The sequence below is a fragment of the Strix aluco genome, chromosome 3 (genome assembly GCF_031877795.1).
Source record: "Strix aluco isolate bStrAlu1 chromosome 3, bStrAlu1.hap1, whole genome shotgun sequence".
Classification (NCBI taxonomy): Eukaryota; Metazoa; Chordata; class Aves; order Strigiformes; family Strigidae; genus Strix; species Strix aluco.
Genome location: NC_133933.1, coordinates 106,166,512 through 106,184,818, shown reverse-complemented (window position 1 = coordinate 106,184,818; position 18,307 = coordinate 106,166,512). Strand labels below are relative to the sequence as shown.

At 41.0% G+C, this 18,307-nt stretch overlaps 1 protein-coding gene across 12 annotated transcripts in view; it reads left to right on the top strand.

Moving 5' to 3' along the window:
* The first annotated feature begins 65 nt into the window (after positions 1–65).
* The window catches only part of MLIP (muscular LMNA interacting protein), a 130,684-nt gene continuing 112,442 nt past the window's right edge, over positions 66–18,307 (top strand). For 5 of the 12 annotated variants that reach the window (XR_012622663.1, XR_012622661.1, XM_074819883.1 and 2 more), the window contains exons 1-2: positions 4,232–4,419; positions 14,418–14,447. Coding sequence is in view for 4 of the 12 variants with exons in the window: in XM_074819883.1 (XP_074675984.1) it covers positions 4,357–4,419; positions 14,418–14,447 (93 nt within the window). In the remaining 8 variants the exon portion in view is untranslated. Of the gene's footprint in view, positions 332–4,231; positions 4,420–14,417; positions 14,448–18,307 lie in introns of those variants that run through there. The other 7 variants (XR_012622668.1, XR_012622667.1, XM_074819880.1 and 4 more) reach the window with 6 other exon arrangements.

The following is an 18,307-nucleotide window of genomic DNA, read 5'->3' as shown; positions in this document are numbered from 1 at the left end:
ATGTTCAGAGAAGGCTCGGAGCTCTCAGAATTCTTGTTTTTAACCTCAAACATATCCAAACTTGCCCCTTTGGAGAAAATTTGTCAAGCAGCCTCCTGCTCCTTGTACCTGACATGTAGGGCTCAGCTTCCTCACATGCGAAGCAGAGGCTTGCGGTGCCTGTGATGTTTCCCTCTGTCCACGCCTGCCGCCTCCCTCTCAGTGAGCGTTGGCAGAGCTGGCGGGGTGGACCAGGGAGCGACAGCAGCAGCCGCTGGGTGCTGCGGCAGGAATGTGCACCCACCTCACCTAAGGATCAGCTTCCCGCCCTCTGCTCCTGGCTGCCTGGAAGGTAAGCCTGCTCTCTATACACTCCGGGCGGCTGGTCGTGCTCTTCGTTTCTGCAAGGAACATGCCATGAAGTACCAGCTAAAAACGCTGCCAAGGTCCTGACGCTTCCAGGCATGTGCGTGTGACCTTGGGTGGGTGTGCTGGAGTAACGCAGGGGATGCTTGCTGGCATGGCATGCTGGGGCTGGGAGAAGGATGGCTGCCAGAAATAACCTGGAAAACTTAACTTGTGGCTTCTGCTGGACTGGTGGTTACAAGTAGTGAGGGAGCCTACTGAGTTTTGTGCTTGTTTTTTCTTTTAACTTTTTGACTTATTTTAAGTGTGAGACACAAACTCTCTCCACATCAGACTTCTAAAAATCACTGCGGATGTGATTTCTGTATTAGTCTGAGGTTTTTTAACTGGCATATGTGACTTAAATAGGTGTTTTTCAACCAGTATAATGCGATTGAGCACATCAGGGTCAGAATTAATACTTCTGACTGTTGAATGCTTATGGTGTGTCTGATGCTGGGCAAATAAAAGCTACCGGCTTAAGAAAGAAGTGGTGCAGATGTATGACGTGTGATACAGTCATTGGCTGGCAGCCCCAGGCTACAGCCGAGTCAGGCTGAAAGTAAAAATGTGCAAAGTAAAAGAATTACAGTAGCCGCATCAGTGAAAATACAGCTGAGAGTAACACGCAAACATCATGATGGTCACTTGCTTCCTTCTCCAAAAACAGCAGATCAGGTGAGCACAGAAAATACATCCGCTTAAATGGTTTTATTTACCCAATACTACTATTTTGGACATTCAGCACTTTCCTCTTACCAAAAAAAATACAATCCTCCCTCCCCATCAACTTCATCTCTTGGCTTCTTTTTAGGTCCTGCTCTGAGAAGAAAAACAGGTGTCAAGAGACTATAATACAAAGAAGTAATTGAAAATAGCACAGTAATTTAGGCAATGTCTAGAACATGCTTTTTGCTTAGCACCTGTTTACTATGTTTTCCCTTGCAAAGTAAAACAGGAAATACACAGTTACTGTTTTAGAAAGTCCTTGACATAGAATAACCATTATTTCTAAGTAGGAATAAGAAATGTACTCCCATAATTCTATAAAACCAAATTCTCATATGGTTAGGATCATGGTCTTTCCTCAGGTTTAGTGTTGAACTGTGATGCTGAGGGAGGTGTGGTAGATAGTAAGGTGATTTCAGCCTTGCTACGCTATCTCCAGGGTCCTGATATATTAGCATCTAGTCTATGGAAGAACCCTGCATCTGGTGTTTCTTGTGCTTCCTGGTTTCAACATGATGGCCTGAAGTTTGCTGTCATATTCTGTTGCGTTCTTAGCTTTTTGCTTCTGTTACCACCTCCAATGCAGTCTGCTCAAACGCCCTAGCACTTGCACAGTCAGCAGCATGATGCATCCATAATACAAATTTCAATTCACGAGAAATGGAGCAATTAGACCTTTCCTTATCCCTAGTATTTTAAATTTCACCTCTTTTTTTTTTTTTTTTTTTTTTTTTTTTAATGGATTCTCCTGTTCAGGCTGTAGTAGCCACACAGTGAAGTGGCAGGAATTAATTTTTTTCTTGTGAATGCTATTAGACACCTTTACAAGAATGTTAATGGAAAACCCACTTGTAAAACTACATACTCTCATCAGCATCTTGTGTTGGAATTACTATGAGTAAAGTGACTTCATAGTCACTTCCTTGGATCTTTCTATAGTGATCACCTTTGACATTCCTGTGAGTGAGCTGACAAATAAAAGCAGTATAAGATCCTGGATGCAGAGAGTATAAACATGATTGAAGATTAAGTTTTAGGTTAGTTAGTGTGAGTGTGAAATTACACACGGCATAAACTCCAGATACGTCTCAAGTCCTACATTGCTGGTTCATGGCACCACTGACAGTCTGCTCTTTTACTGGCACGGGTATCTGTTCCCCAGCATGAGAAGGAAGTGACTCCCCTGGGAGCTGCTGTTTGGGAGCCTGCTGACAACCAGGGTATCCCCAGCCACCGGTGGGAGAGGGCTGGGAAACACACCAAGCACGCGCAGCTAAATATGCCCACCCCAGATGCTCTGGTCCTTGTCTATGATTTAAAGCCATTGCAAATGGACAGGTTAATGGGACTGGAGGTGCTTCAGGTTTTTCACCTGCGCTGCAGGAATGGTTGGTAATGTAAGCAGCAGTGTGATGTAAGCTGCTGTTTGCATCCCACTGAAGACTTCCTTTGATGACATTAAGTGGTGCAAAGGCATTATGCAAATCTCTCGCCACAGGGATAAGTTTCAGCCTCACAGAAAAGATTTTGGAGATACGAACGTCTTAACAGTGTTTGCCTTCCTGCTGAAGAGCGGGAACTACAGCTTTCCTCTGGGTATTATGTTGCTTACTCTTGTTCCTTTTATCCCAGCATTTCCAGGAGATGCAGTGGGGTGTATTTTTACTCTTATGACATCAAGCTCATATTTATTCCCTCTACTATGGCAGCCCTTGTAGATTTGACTGGTTCTTTGTGTGTGCCTTGCCACGTTTACTCTTCTGCTGGCTCCCTTATGCTTCTGAAAACAAAGGTAAAAGAGAGACTAAAGAAAAATAACTGTCACTGGAGTAACTTTTTCTTTGTTATGAAGAATGTTTCAGAACAGGAACACTATGGTTTGGGTTTTTTTGGTCAACTTTTCATATGTAAACTGTATAGACTGTTGTGTGATGACTTCTTTGCCTTTTCTTCCTACCCAAGGCTCTAAAGATCATGTGAGTATAGAATCTATCAAGAAACAAGCTGAATAAAAATGAATGTGCCTAGTGTTGGCTGTCATTTTCACAGACAGTTGAAAAATGATAGGTGGAAAAGGTTTTTATAGTTATTTATTCATTTATCCATTTATTTATTTATTTCAGAAGAGTCTTCTTTTACCAATGTGTTGAGAGGAAAAGAGGGAAAGCATATGTGTTTTCTTTACCGCGGATTTAGTGAGATGCTTAAACTCCCACCTTTACAAAGGATTATGTCTTTCTTAATGAACCACAGATTGACCAGAGAGCACATTCTTGTTTAACAGTAGCAAACATTTTCTGTCTGATTCTGTGTAGTCGTACTTCCCTCTCCCTTGCTGGTACATGCAGAACCAGCCTTGCATGTGAATCACCCCTGAGACAACATGAGCCCAGTTGATGTGGCAACCGGAGGGTGTGTTATAAACCTTGGCATCTACAGCAGAGCTGCCAAGAGGTTCCCCCAGTGCTGCAGTTTCTAATATTGGTCTCCTGACTTTCATTGTGAACCAGAGCCAGGTTATTCTTCTATAGTCAACTAACAGACTCCACAACCACCATCTGTATAGGTGTTAGTTCCACCTTAGATACTCATGGGTCATTTCTTGTGCTTAGGGGTGCTCATAGTGCCTGCTGAAAGTTTTGCAACTCTTTCTGCATTTCAAAAATCCAAGAAGATGTCATGTTCTGGTATTAGAAAAGGTGAGTACACTCTGCATGAGTGTATATTAGGATAGCTCAGTCCCGAACACACAACAGGGAAAGATCCATAGTCGTGCTGAAGCACTATTTAAAATTATTGTTCTGTACGCTTTCTGTCTCTACATAACAACATGTGGTACCAGCTAATCACATTTGTCATTTTAATTGCTTAATAATCTCCGTGGACACAAGTTAGTGCTGCTGAGACATAACTATTTGTTTTCATGGGCTTTTTCAGTATGAGCTTTTGGGGTAGAGTGGGCGAGGGGGGAGTGAATGAGGCCGGTAACCAAAATCCCTTCTGAACAATTTGCTGTGATGCCAAACCGTTTATTGTTATCAGAGGCAGCTGCCTGCCCTCTCTCCACGCTTCTATTTGTGGATTTTCAACAGCTATAAATGGAAACACACACTGACCAGAAATCACCACAGTGCAGCCTGATACTTCTCTCTCCTGACTCCAAAAGTACAGGGATATCTAACATGTAGTAGGTTAAATCACTTCTGCTCAGGATATTAGGGTGGGTTTTTTTTCCCCTGGGAAATGGAGTTAGGAAAACATGAAAGAAAAGTCTCAGGAAGAGAAGCTTTAGAGGAAAAGCAAACGGTAAGATATGTTGAGAAATGTTGATTTTTTTTTTTTTTTTAATTTAATGATAAGAAGGAAAGGCAAACAATCTGTTGTACTTTATAAGAGTATTTCCCGGCTTCCTTTAACCACTGACCTTGAAGATTAAAACTTCATTCATGTATGTTAAATTAATTATGGTAAATTTATGTGGAAATTATAGAAATTTGTGAATACGTTTTGTGTGCATGTGAAGTGCAAAACCTGAAATCTAGTTCAATGTCAATTTGTTATCGTAACCAAGACTGATAGCTGCTAGTCTGTGGTTTTCTTGGATTTTTCTTGAGGGACTATTTAATGTCTTTGCACATTATTTTTCATAACTTTAGATCAGTAGAGGGCAGAAGAAATTGTTTGCCTGTGTCTGGAGCATGTCTGGAGCTTACTGAAGAGAGGTGTGACCAAAACAAATTATTAAGAGAAAGTGAAAACAGTCAAAACACAGCTTATTCATAATTAGTGTATGCTTGAAATTAAATTTATAATTTTCCTTGCATTAACAAGGTTATTTTATTGATATCACAAAAAGGGCAGTTTATTCTTGGCTTTGCAAAGCTGTGAAGAAAGGTGGTCATCCCTTTTCGTAAGAAACGAATTAGCCCTGAATTGTTTAGCACTTATCTTAAATAGTGCTGGTGGTGTGTTGATGTGGTTTCATGGTGGGCCAGCATTTACTCTTGTTTAATCACAATGTTTGCCACTATTAGCTTCAGTTAAGTGAGACTTGGCAAGCTTGTGTGTTAGTTAATAGTTTTAAATACAACTTCACCAAGGCAAGGTGCATTGGTAGGAAATAGGGGAAGTGCTGAAACTGAAAGTAATGACCTAGTCTTAAAATACTGTTTCTTTTTTTATGAAAAGAAGTATTTATCTAAAGAGTAGTATCTGAAAGAACATTGCTAAAGCTTCAGCATGAAGTTATAATATGAATATTTATATGTTATATATAAGTTATATATGAATATTTACTTGTTCATTTTCTCATTAATGAATTGATACTTCAGACAGTGTCCTCATTTTGAATTTGTGGTTGATATATAAAATATAAGGAAAATTCTTCAAAATTAAAAACAATTGTAAAATCCACAAAAGCTTCAGGAAACTTTTCAAAAGAAACCTTTGAAATTTTGTTCTAGGTCATGTGTGGAGAAAATATATAGCAATGTAATCAGACAGTATGATTATTTAATTGCAGACTGCTTCCTGATGCACAAAGAATTGAGCAGGCAACCTTAAGTGAGGCTTTTCCAAAATGCAGAGCACTTCATTTGGAACCCTAATGATCTTCTGATGACTTTCTCTGTGTGCATCATTTACTAATTTTAAGAATGGCAAACTGGAGCAAACAAGGACGCCACTGATGGGAACCACATTAACGCCTGTGCCAGGTCACCCACTGTTCAGTAGTTGCAAAACTGAATCCTCCTAACACGTCGAGCTGAGAGCATTCCGGTTAGCAGTGTCAGGTCACATCCCTGTGGGTGCTCAGAGAGGGGGATGGAGGAGGCCCTGGCTCAGTGGGTTTCACTTCACTCTGCTGACAGCGGAGGAATGCCCTGGCTCCATGCCAGTTCTCCCACCCCTTTCCCTGACCCTTACAGCCGAGCCCCAGCCTCCTCTCCATCCCACCTCTCTCTCTCTTTGCCTGTTTAGTCTTAATGTCTTTGTTTCTGATTGCTAGATGGATTTCACTTTGCTCCCACATTTTTTCCCTGGTTTTGTACCTCCTGGGCTTTTATTGATTCTGCCCTTTTCTCTTTGTTACATGCAGGTCAGGTCAGTGTGCAAACCCTGCATGGGAACAGTGTCAATCTGTGATACAAATACTATTTGTACATGTTATTGTTGATGTCTGTTCACATATTTAACTTCAGTATAGTAAATATGTAAACTATTTCATATTATAGGTGCCATGAGGCATCCATTCTCAATATTATATCCTATAAACTGGATGATACTTTATATATGTATAACTGGATGAGGCTTCATTTTTTTTATGTGTATTTCATAGGAGCATAGGATAACTCAGATGCAAAGGGAGCTCAGGAGGTCAGACCAGGCTTCTCAGGGCTTTATCCAATCGGGTCTTGAAAACCTCCAAGGATGGAGACTGCACAACCTCTGGGCAACTTCTTTCACTGCTGGGCTGTCCTCATGGGGAAAAAGGTTTCTCTTCTTATCAAGTCAAAATCTCTCATTTCAATTTTTTTCCATTTCTCTTTCCTCCTGCCACGCATTGCTGTAAAAAACCCTGGCTCCAACTCCTCAATAACTTCCCACAGGGACTGGGCCTGCTGTAAGGTACACCAGGAGCCATCTCTTCTCCAGGCTGAACAAGCCCAGCTCCCTCAGCCTCTCCTCACAGAGCAAGTGCTCCAGCCCTGACCATCTTGGTGGTCTCCACCAAACTTGCTCCAATCTTTCTGTCTTCTATTGGAGGGCCCAAAACTGGATGTCCTATTCTAGATGTAATCTAGTGAGTGCTGAGTAGAGGAGGATAATTCCTTTCCTTACTCTACTGGTTCTGCTCCTGTTAGCACAGCCCAGGATGCTGTTGGCCATCCCGACTGCCAGGGCCCACTGCTGACTCAGACTCAGCTTGCTGCACATCAGGACCCTCAGGGTCTCCTCAGCAGAACTGTTCTCCAGGCAGTCAGGCCCCAGCCTGGATCACTGACAGGGGCCCTCCCTTCCCAGGTCCATAATGCTCCTGTCGGCACATTCCTTCAGCCTGCCATGGTCTCTTTGAATGGCAGCCCTGCTCCTCAGCAGCCAGAATCCTGAAGAGAGTCTTTGTGTGCAGCTGGCTGTGGAAATGGAAGAGAATGGAGGGCCCATTTTGTGTTGGGAAAACAGAATGACTCACTATAAAATAGATTGGACTAAGCAGATGGACTCAATTTTCCTTTTAACATGTTTGATTTTCACGTAGCTCAGAAGGACAGGGTAGTTCTAGAGCTTCCCTATTGAAATGATGGCTCAGCTCAAAATAGTCTGTGTACATTCTGAAGTCCTCCTCCGCTAATGCATATTGCTTCTGTTATTTTAAATTATTTTATTTCACACTTGCCTGTTTCCTATTTGATCTCTTCTCTCCCCATGAAAATGCAGCACATGAAGTATGGCATTTAAAATAATGTTTACATTGGTATGTTTAAGAGGGAACATTCAATCTTTGTACTTTAGTTTGCATTATAAGGTTTTTTTTTATTTTCTTGTTGCATTAAGTAGCAATAAAGGACACTCATATAGAGAAAATAAATTAAACCAAATGAATATATGGATCAGAAAAAAAGCCATGCTCTGCTTGAAATGGCATTAAGCTTAGTTTTTGGATGAGGAGATTTACTCTATAAGAAAGGGCTGCAGGACTTCATTCAGAGAATTACCATTTGCTTTTCACAAACAATAGGTGGATACAGCTCATACAGAGGGAGGCAGTTTCGATCAAGCCCACCCAAGTGAAATAAGGATTAATCTTTGTACACTGGTAGCAACAGACAGAGTCCTGTCAAGATCAGGTCCTCTCTGTGGGAAGTGTGGAAAGTAAAGACTCCTCAGAGAAGACAGCCCATTTTCTGAATTTTGCCACCTGAGGGAGCCCAAACAGAATGAAGATGGTAACTAACATGGTGATGATTGGTCCTGCTTGCAGGTTAGTTGTTGATTTAGCTATGTGTAAACCAGGCGAGAAATGAGTTTGGGATAGAAAGGGTTATTTGAAGAGCAGGAGAAAAGAGGAGGAGAGATGGGTGGAGGCTAGTGGGAGTGGGCATGTCGGGAGGCAGTGGGTACTATCATGCTCCCACCATGGGAACATCTTCTACCAGGTCACCCTCAGGCTTGTGCTGCTGAGGGCTGCTGGCGGAGGAGCAAAGACGGTAGCACAGCCTCGGGGCTCAGTCTGTCCCTTCTTTTCCAGGAGCAGAATCCCACGGCCAGTGCTCTGTCACACTACCTCCGGGTATGCACCAGGCTCTCAGAGCAGGTACTGCCGGCTGCCCGATAGCGGCTGTGGTGCTCGGAGTGGGCAGCTGAGTGAGCAGGGGTGGCTGCAGTACTGGTCGAAGAGGTGCAGCAAAAGCTCTTAGTGCAAAGCAGCAGGGAACTAGGAGTAGCTGAGGGAAGAGCAAGTGTTTCTTTGTGCAGATACAGGGAGTCCAATGCCTGGACAACAGCATCATCTTTAGCAACAGCACAAGTATCTATGGTTGAGTAACAACAGAATAGCTGCCTCTGCCCATGGAATTGGAGAGGAACTGTGCATATGCCAATGTGACATACCAGTCCATGAACCTCTGCTGGTGTCCACAAGCAAGTGCCCTTCTAGATTCACTGCAGTGGGTGGGGGAAGTGAGCCTGGAAAAGTTGGGATGGGAGGGACACACTTGCTGCTCAAGGGAAACAACTTGCATTGGAGTCTGTGAGATGGGCACGTCCATAGGTTCCTCATGCATCAGGTATCTCGTGTCCGTGCATGGCTCAGGGTCTGCATGCTTGTGTGCATCTAGCCAGGACAGTGGTGTAAGATCACAGACCACCACCACTGAGCTCAGCCAGGCATCTTTTTCTTTGGAGAGAGGGGGTGATAATCACTGTGGGTGAGGATGGCAGAGATTCAGAAGAGGTGAAATACAGTGATACATCCTGGAGTACAGAATGTATAGTTGCTTCAGCAGGTTGTGCTCTGTGAGAAAGCCAATGGCATATATACAGAGGACTGCCAGATACAAACCCCTCATCCTCTTTGCCTGTTCTCTCCCCTAACAGAGGACAGGCTGGTGGCTGCTAGGCTGACAGTTTATGTGGTTCAGATGAGAGGGTAAAGGTGAGAGGTAAAATGAGATTTTTTTTTGTTTAAATCCTCTTTCTTAACTGGTTTACTTTACACCTTGTCTTTTCTACTTCTGTAAGAACACGCCTACCCAGAAAAGAAACTCCTAAAAATATATTGCCTACCTGAATCCATACTTCAGTTTGATAATTCAGTACTGAAGTATGAACATCATGCTCATCTCGAGCATAGTGTATGAAACTAAATAAGCACACATACTTACTATAGAGTCAGAGAAGGTCTTATGTGTGTATACATTTAAATGATTCCTGTTTTTCTGAGAGGAAAGCTTTATTTCTTGCTCTGGAGGTTGTTTGTGAGCTCCTCTGGGAGCTTCTGTCATGCAGCTGAGTTCAGCTGGGTGAGTTGTCACACTTAAGGCATTTTGTGCAACCTTGTCCCAAATTAACAGCATCCTTGGCTAAAAAGGTTGGTCATGGGAGACACTTTCAAATATCCCTGAGCTTTGACGATCAGGACTGATGCTTTGTAGTGGTTACAGCAAGAAACAGCTAAGATCCTAGCATGGAGGCAATCACACCTTGCTGTGCAGGTATAAGAAGGTGGCTGAGACAGCACCCCAGCTAGAGGATCAGTATTTCCTCTTGTATACCTAGAGTTGAGGCATTCCTGCCTAGCTGTGTGACGGTATGGATTACTCTGGCAAGTGATCACCAAGGAGGAAGGAATAAACTTGGAGGCTGAAATAGCAGCATATTTTTACCACTGTTGGTGTGACATTACACAGGACCAAAGTAAGCAGGAAGCACTGAATCCTGGTCTGCCCCCCTTTCTAATCCTGTCACTTAACTCTCACCTTATTGAGCTTATGCTACCTTTTCTTTAACCTAATGCCAGTTATACAGAGGCCCTGCTGGAATTCTTGAGGTAGGCTTTGGTTGCGTCAGTGGGAAAAGAGCTATCTTGGAGGGATGTCATCAGCGCATTTTTGGCTGGAGGTTACATGAAACATTATCATGCAATCTCACACAGGGATTCAGAAGACAAGGGCAGCATATTTCTGCAGGGACTTGAATGTGATGGTAAAAGAGTCTTTTAAGGAACAAGTAGCAGTTGTATATTTTAATTTTTTGGGGTGAGGAAAGATAAAATCCCCTGTAACAGCTGGATCAACTGCTGCAACAAAGTCCTGCAGGGCAATTCAAATGATTGCATTTTGGGGGAGGCAGCAAAGAAAGGAGTATTAGCATGGAGAGACAGCCTCTGCTGATGAATTAAAACGATTCTGGGAAATGTTTCTAGACACTGGAACTCTCTTGAATTGAGTTAAATCAAAAGACTGGTCTGTGGTATGGTAATGGTTTGGTACTTTCCTGAATGGTACCCATGTGTAGCTTGAGAGAATGGTGAGAAACCACTTCCAGAAATAATTTTAGATATAGAGACCATTATTGAGAAAAATCATGTGTTTTCAAAAGATATTCCTCAGGAATGTGAGAGTGAGTTATGGGTGATACTTGGGAAGATGTTCACTGTCTATTGCTGCTGCTAACACTGAAATTCAGGGCAGACACTAGGAAAAGCTCCTTCTTTAGAAGTGTAGGGCAGCACTGGAACAACCAGGTAATTTGAGGACTCTGCACTCTGGGAAGTTTTCAGGACTCAACTATATGAAACCATGGCTAACTTGACCTTGCTTTGGCAGTAGTCTTACCTTGAGCTGGATGCTGGAGTGGATGACTTCTGGAGGTCCCTTCCAAACAACATTTCTTTCATTCTTTGATTTTGAAGCTGCACTACTGCATGCTAAAAGTTTTTTCCATCTGTAAAACACCTTTAACACATTTAGTACATTTAAAATGGATACACAATGAGACTGTGATTATCATTAAGACCTCCTCATTCTTGCATCATAAGCCTACTGCTTTCAATTCACTGTCCTTTGGATTCTGAAAGCACTCAATAATACAGCAATGGCATTAAATCTGTTACTCTGATATGAATTCTTGGAAATAGAACTACTTGACAATGAACAGAATAAAAGGAAAGAAGTGATTAATGAAAGGGAGAAAGAAGATGGATGTTAAACGAGCTAGATTTTGAGGGCAACAGGCAGACAAGCAATAGCATGCTTCCATGTTTGTTTTGTATCAACTATGAAATGCATAACATTCCAGTATGTTTTGCCCATATTGTCCTCCCTGGATACACCATTAGATTCTATTTAAAGGCTGGTAATTAATGATTGCTTTTCAAAATAAGTTTCCTAAATGCATTTTGCACATTGAGTCTAAACACCTTAGGTGCCAGCTTATCCAGAGAAAGCAAAGTCTTTCAAAGGAAAATGATTGAAATAACGGGGCATCTGTTTTTCTGCTTGTCTGAAATAAGGCTGGTGTTGTGGCAGCAATGATGCAATAACTTCATTGATATTTCTCCAAAAAGCGGATGTATTAATTTTATCAGGTCATTTTATCAAAAATCTCTCCCAAGGAAGGCAGTGGTTACTTCTTCTCTTTTTATAAAAATATGGTCTTTTTATAAAAGATATGGTCATACAATACACTGTTGACTATTCATGGAAGTCTAATGCATCAAGTCTCTGTCAAGTGATGTTTGGTTTTTTTCATCTCTCCTTGAGGAGAAGATTCCACTGGATGAGGAAAAGTGGGAGTAGGGTGGCTTATATTTCACATTTTAAATATATAGTCTGCTGCAGTGATGTTAACAAAGGCAGGTTGAAGAAACACAACCTGTGTGTGGAATGAGTTTGTGCTGCAGGCAAATGATGAGGCGCTGGTGAGTACCTACCACTTCCTAACAGGATGGAAAATGGAGCAATGCCTGGTGGTCCTTAGTTTCTAGGACCATCCAAAACCTTTGATTTCCATTGTTTCTCCTTTAGAGGTGAGCACTACCCTAATTGCCTAAGTCCTGTTGTATCAAGGGAGCAGAGCTAATACTCTTTATTTTCTTGCCATAGACAGAAGACTGCCTGTGGCAGGAAAAAAGAAGTGTACTACCTTATCAACCCACCACACTGTATGCTAAATGCTGTAGTAGGCACTCTGCAGCCTTCCCTGCCTTTCTAAGAGTGTAATGCTGTGCCAGTCCAAGTGGAGAGCGACCAGGGAGCACATTCTGGTGTGCCATGGCAGGGGACTTACTGTAATGCAGCCCTGCAAATGCCATTGCAGCATACACAATACTGCACAACCGAATCTGCGAGCCAACATCTGTTCAGAAGTAGGCTTTCCACAATGGTGCTGCGTTTTCACAAGAAATATTTGTTCACATCTAATTTTTTAATGTTTATCATGAAATAAATAGCTGAACTATTGGATGTCTTGTCTATTAGCGAAAACTGCATCTTATGTTTTGGCAGCGGTCATCCCGTCATCAAATCTCTTTGATGATGTTGTTTTAAGACAAGATTAATCTTAATTGAATGTGATGGTCATACAGGAAATCTTTCTGCATTAAATTGTTCATTGTTGAGAAATATTTTTCCAAATGACTGAAGGTGACATGTAGTACCTACTGCAAAACACTTTCTGATGGTGTTTTTACTATATTCATCCCTACCTGGTAAGCTTAAAAGGGTTATTAAATATAAATTGAACTAATGAAGGTCCATTCTTGAGGAAAAGGGACAAAAGCATATCTGCTGAGTTTAGGTGAAAAATTAATTTTGTTCAACAGTTTTTAGTTTCTTCAGGATCCTAAAAAGTGAAAAGCATCAAGCCGAAGCTTTTCATATCTTGAATTGTTCACAAATGAGTGTATTCACACTCCAGAACTGACATATTTACAGAAATCTAAAAGACAGTTTCACATTTATCTCTGAAATTGAGTCATTACCATTCTGTCTTTGCTGTTTCATGTCTCTTATCTGGATTGTGAAGAAAATTTGGAAAAAGTATAGGGATTTTTAAATGCTATGGTTTTAAATTATGTGAAATAAATCAATTGGATTCACTTGAACCACTTAAAATTGAAGATTGTGGAAAGAGTCATCAAATTTTTTTTCTCCTGTTGAATAGATTTAAAATTGTTTTCGTAGTGGTTCCATACATCTCATAAAAAGTTACTGACAGCACATTTATCACCATTTTACTGCTTACAAATGTAGCTGTTGGTGATGATTTTATGTAACAAACATGCTAGAAAAAATCATTAGATTTTTCAGCCTCAAGCAAGAACTAAGTAATTTAATATCCTCCTTTAGTAAATGCACCTTGAAATACATCCAGATCAAAAGCCAGACATTAACTGAACTAAGTGATAATCAAACAAAGAGATGGTAATTCCTAGCAAAGCTCCTGAGCCAAAACTGTGCTCTCTCGTTCAGTCTGAGGCAACAATAGCAAAATGCAAAGTATTTGTATTTGAAATGCCAGCAGAGAAAAGGACATGGTTTGTTTCTCTCTCTGTTTTTCTTTAGTGGATAATGTTTTCACATGAAACTGATCTCAGCTGAAAATGCAGCAGCTTTCCTTATAGTAATGTTATATACAATCTATTAGGTGAACTGACACTGATATTTGAATATAAAAAAAAAAAGTCCCAAGAAATTGTCAGTGGTTTATTTGTCAGGAGAGGAGTAGCTAAATCTAGCAAGAAGGATTTTTTTGTTTCTTTGGTTTTTTTTATAGCAAGGTATCCTAGTTTATAGTGTCTTTTCCTGTGAAAATGTATGCACTGAAGGATTACAATGATAGATTATTCGTGTAATGAAGTCAACCTTCAGTTCCTCCCTGGTTTCAAAGGAGCAGAGATCAGGGCTGAAGGGCTCTAAGGTTGCCATCCTTGTCAGTGACTTGCAGTGCTGCATCATGTGAGGGGTTTTCTGGGGTTTTCAGGGGCTCTAGTATTTATGGCTTGTAAGAATGTCCATCTGAAAAAAATGCACTTTAAAGTTTGGAAAGTAAGATCATCTGCGCAAATTTAATTTTGCCTTTGTTTTATACGTGTTATGACATAAATGTCAATAACAGGATTATGGGCTATTTCTTTCTTCTCAAATGGTTATTGTGGAATCACTACCACCAGCTACATCAGGATATGATATGATCAGAACAAAAAAGAAGTTACTCTCAGTGATCTTATACGTAAAATATGGTAAAATAAAACCCAACATTTCATCCTTCTGTTGCCAATTGAATATTTTTGCATTTTTCAGAACATGTGCTTCCTGGCATATGCAGAAAATGTAAGTCAAATGTTTGAGATGTCCAAAGAAAAGGAAACTTGGCATTTTCACCTGCCCACACAATGGCAGTCAAAGGGATGAGTTCAGAAAACAGTTCTGCACACTGCAAAGTGCTCTCAGAAATCACCCACTGGCAGGAAGGGGTGTGGGTGGCATTCTCAAAATTAATAGGGACAAGTTAAAGTTGTTTCTTAAAAACACCAAAATTTGTCGATATTAATAATTTTTTAGAAGTAGAAATGACCAGACCACTTGACTTCCTGGGAACACTGTGTTATTGTCTCCGTGAAGTGCTCAAATACTGCAGATGTGAGTGTCATGAAAAAGTCTGGAAATAAATTTCATGATGCTTTCCACAGTGTAAGGCTTGGGAGCGGTGTGAGACCAGGCATTGCAATATCAGGATGTGCTTTGACACATGCTGATGTTGATTTTCAGAATATACTGTGGTGTAACAATTAATATTACATACTCTTAGAATTCAGAACTTACTCTCATTTGAAATTTTGACCCTAGTATTCTGAAAGAATCTCTTTTCTGTTTTTATGCATAACTTTCTTGATGGGAAATGCTTTTAAGAACAGAATTACTTATATAGTCTTATTTTTATTGCATATTGTATATCTCTTAAAACATTATTTGTCTATGAAATTGTATACTATAGTGTTGCAATTAATGTTCCTGAGTTCTGTTTTTATTACTATTTCTCATAAAAAATCATACCAATTTAGATGTTCCTTCATTAATGATGCAGAAGAAGGTTTAAATATTTCAATTGTCTTTTTTCAGACTTCTTAAACAAGAACAATTTGTTCCAATAGTGGAATTAGCTTTGAAATAACGGCTTTTATGTTAAATGTAAATAGTTACCAATAGTTATCTCACTGAGCTGTCTCAGGGTAGCAGTAATTCAGTTCCACAGCTGTTTGTCTTCCTTTGTAAGTGCAGAGATGTATCATAGTCTTATATTGTAGCTACCTTATTTTTAATGTCTGTGAGAGGGTACAATTTCTAAATAGATATCCAGCAGCTTACATGTGTATTCCAAGAATTTGTCAAATATTCATTGCATGTAAGTGATTTAGAGGGTTAGTCAATGATCCCCAAAATATTTAAGTCCCTTCAAAAGCAGATAACCCATTTCAAACAATGACTGAGTGAGCAGATCATTAATTTCCAGTAAATCTGTTGTTACTTACCTGTATATGTCTTTTCGCATACAGACTATGTTAGGTAAAGTGATGATCTGTGTGGCATGTCTGGAATACTGCCCTACAGCAGAACAGATGCCAAGCCATGAAGAACAGTGGTTTTGTATTTGGCTATGCAGGTACAAGACAGCATTTGTGGCAGAAAATATTAAGGGAGCTGATAAGCTGTTTTGTAAACCAGTTTTCACTTTTGAAGCAGAACCCAAAGATATTTTGAACCATAACTAGGTGTTTCTGAGTTCAGTGCAGCAGCTTTTGCTCTCAAAAGAAGAGACAAAGACTTGTTCAGAGTGTGGCTCTGCCTTCTTCTGAAAGAATCTGGACATTTTGGGATGTGTCCTAGACACATTTTTTTTTCAATCTGGGGGGGTAGTGGAAATTGGGAGAGAGATTTTAGTGCTTCAGCTTATTAAATGTAGAGTAAAATGAGTCAGATAATATTCAGGATTCAAAATGGTTGCTTTGGAAACCAATGGAGACTCTAAATCATTGCATAAGTATTAATAGTCTTTTCATCATCATTAGCATTACTAATATTGTAATTTTATATGATTATGTTGCAATTTCTCCCATGAATCATCTACATCATCACCCATGAATCATCTACAATTCAAGTGCCATTAAAAGTCACATAATGGACAACCAGGGGATCAGGCCCAGTCAGCATGGGTTTATGAAAGGCAGGTCCTGCTTGACAAACCTGATCTCCTTCTACGACAGGGTGACCTGCTTATAGGATGAGGGAAAGGCTGTGGATGTAGTTTACCTTGACTTTAGTAAGGCCTTTGACACTGTTTCCCACAGCATTGTCCTGGCAAAACTGGCTGCTCGTGGCTTGGACGGGCACACAGTTTGCTGGGTAAAAAACTGTCTGGATGGCTGGGCCCAAAGAGTGGTGGTGAACGGAGTTAAATCCAGTTGGCGGCCGGTCACGAGTGGTGTCCCCCAGGGGTCGGTTTTGGGGCCACTCCTGTTTAACATCTTTAGGGATGATCTAGACGAGGGGATCGAGTGCACCCTCAGTAAGTTTGCCGATGACACCAAGTTGGGTGGGAGTGTTGATCTGCTCGAGGGTAGGGAGGCTCTGCAGAGAGACCTGGACAGGCTGGAGCGATGGGCTAAGGCCAACTGTAGGAGTTTCAATAAGGCCAAATGCCGGGTGCTGCACTTGGGCCACAACAACCCCCAGCAGCGCTACAGGCTTGGGGAGGAGTGGCTGGAGAGCTGCCAGTCAGAGAGGGACCTGGGGGTGTTGATTGACAGCCGGCTGAACATGAGCCATCAGTGTGCCCAGGTGGCCAAGAAGGCCAATGGCATCCTGGCTTGTATCAGAAATAGCGTGGCCAGCAGGGACAGGGAAGTGATGTTACCCCTGTACTCGGCACTGGTGAGGCCGCACCTCGATTACTGTGTTCGGTTTTGGGCCCCTCACTACAAAAAGGACATTGAATTACTCGAGCGTGTCCAGAGAAGGGCAACGAAGGTGGTGAAGGGTCTGGAGCACATGTTGTACAAGGAGCGGCTGAGGGAACTGGGGTTGTTTAGTCTGGAGAAGAGGAGGCTGAGGGGAGACCTCATCGCCCTCTACAACTACCTGAAAGGAGGTTGCAGAGAGCTGGGGATGGGTCTCTTTAACCAAGTAACAAGCAATAGGACAAGAGGTAATGGCCTCAAATTGCGCCAGGGAAGGTTTAGGCTGGATATTAGGAAGCATTTCTTTACAGAAGCGGTTGTTAGGCGTTGGAATGGGCTGCCCAGGGCAGTGGTGGAGTCCCCATCCCTGGAGGTGTTTAAGAGTAGGATCGACATAGCGCTGAGGGATATGGTGTAGTTGGGAGCTGTCAATGTTAGGTTAATGGTTGGACTGGATGATCTTCAAGGTCTTTTCCAACCTAGATGATTCTGTGATTCTGTGACATCGGTGCCTCTTAGATCAAGGTTAGGAGCAAATACGTAACCAATGACTGCTCTTCAGAACATACTGCATATGCTATTGTACACTAAATTCTTCATATGAGTTCCTTGTAAATGTCTTTCAAGTCCAGTTCAGATGCTTATTTTAAGCTGCTATCGAGTATATGGAAAAAGCACTATTTCATGTGATCTTGAAACAATCTTCAGAAGACTGTAAACAACTCATTTTCCTCCCTGTAGTTCATGACTAAACATCCCAACATTTGTTACATTCTTAAATTCAATAAATAATTCTCTAATTAAATGTGTGTAGTTTTAAATATATAGATTTCATAAACAGAAAGTTATTGCTATAAATTACAATTTGTGTGGTTTTGTACTGGAAAATTAGGTATGTTTTAAAGCAGTTTTAATGAAGTTTTAAAACAGTAATTCTAAATTTGTTTTCTTTGCTGTTGTTTTCAGTTCAAGAAATGAACTTATCTGACTTAGAGAAAAATCATCATAAAGTACATTGATGTTTGTTAGCTGTGTGTGGAAATCAGTTATTTAGAAAATTACCTAAATGACTAGCTAGGAATTATATGTCATGGTGAGTACTTAAGGTATTTGAAACTATTAACCCACAAAGAAACTGAAAGCTATTTTTTAACATTTAAAAACCAGACACACAGCATTTACTTCTCAGTGAAGGTTATATGCAACATCCTGTTACTTTTCAAATTTATTTCATTA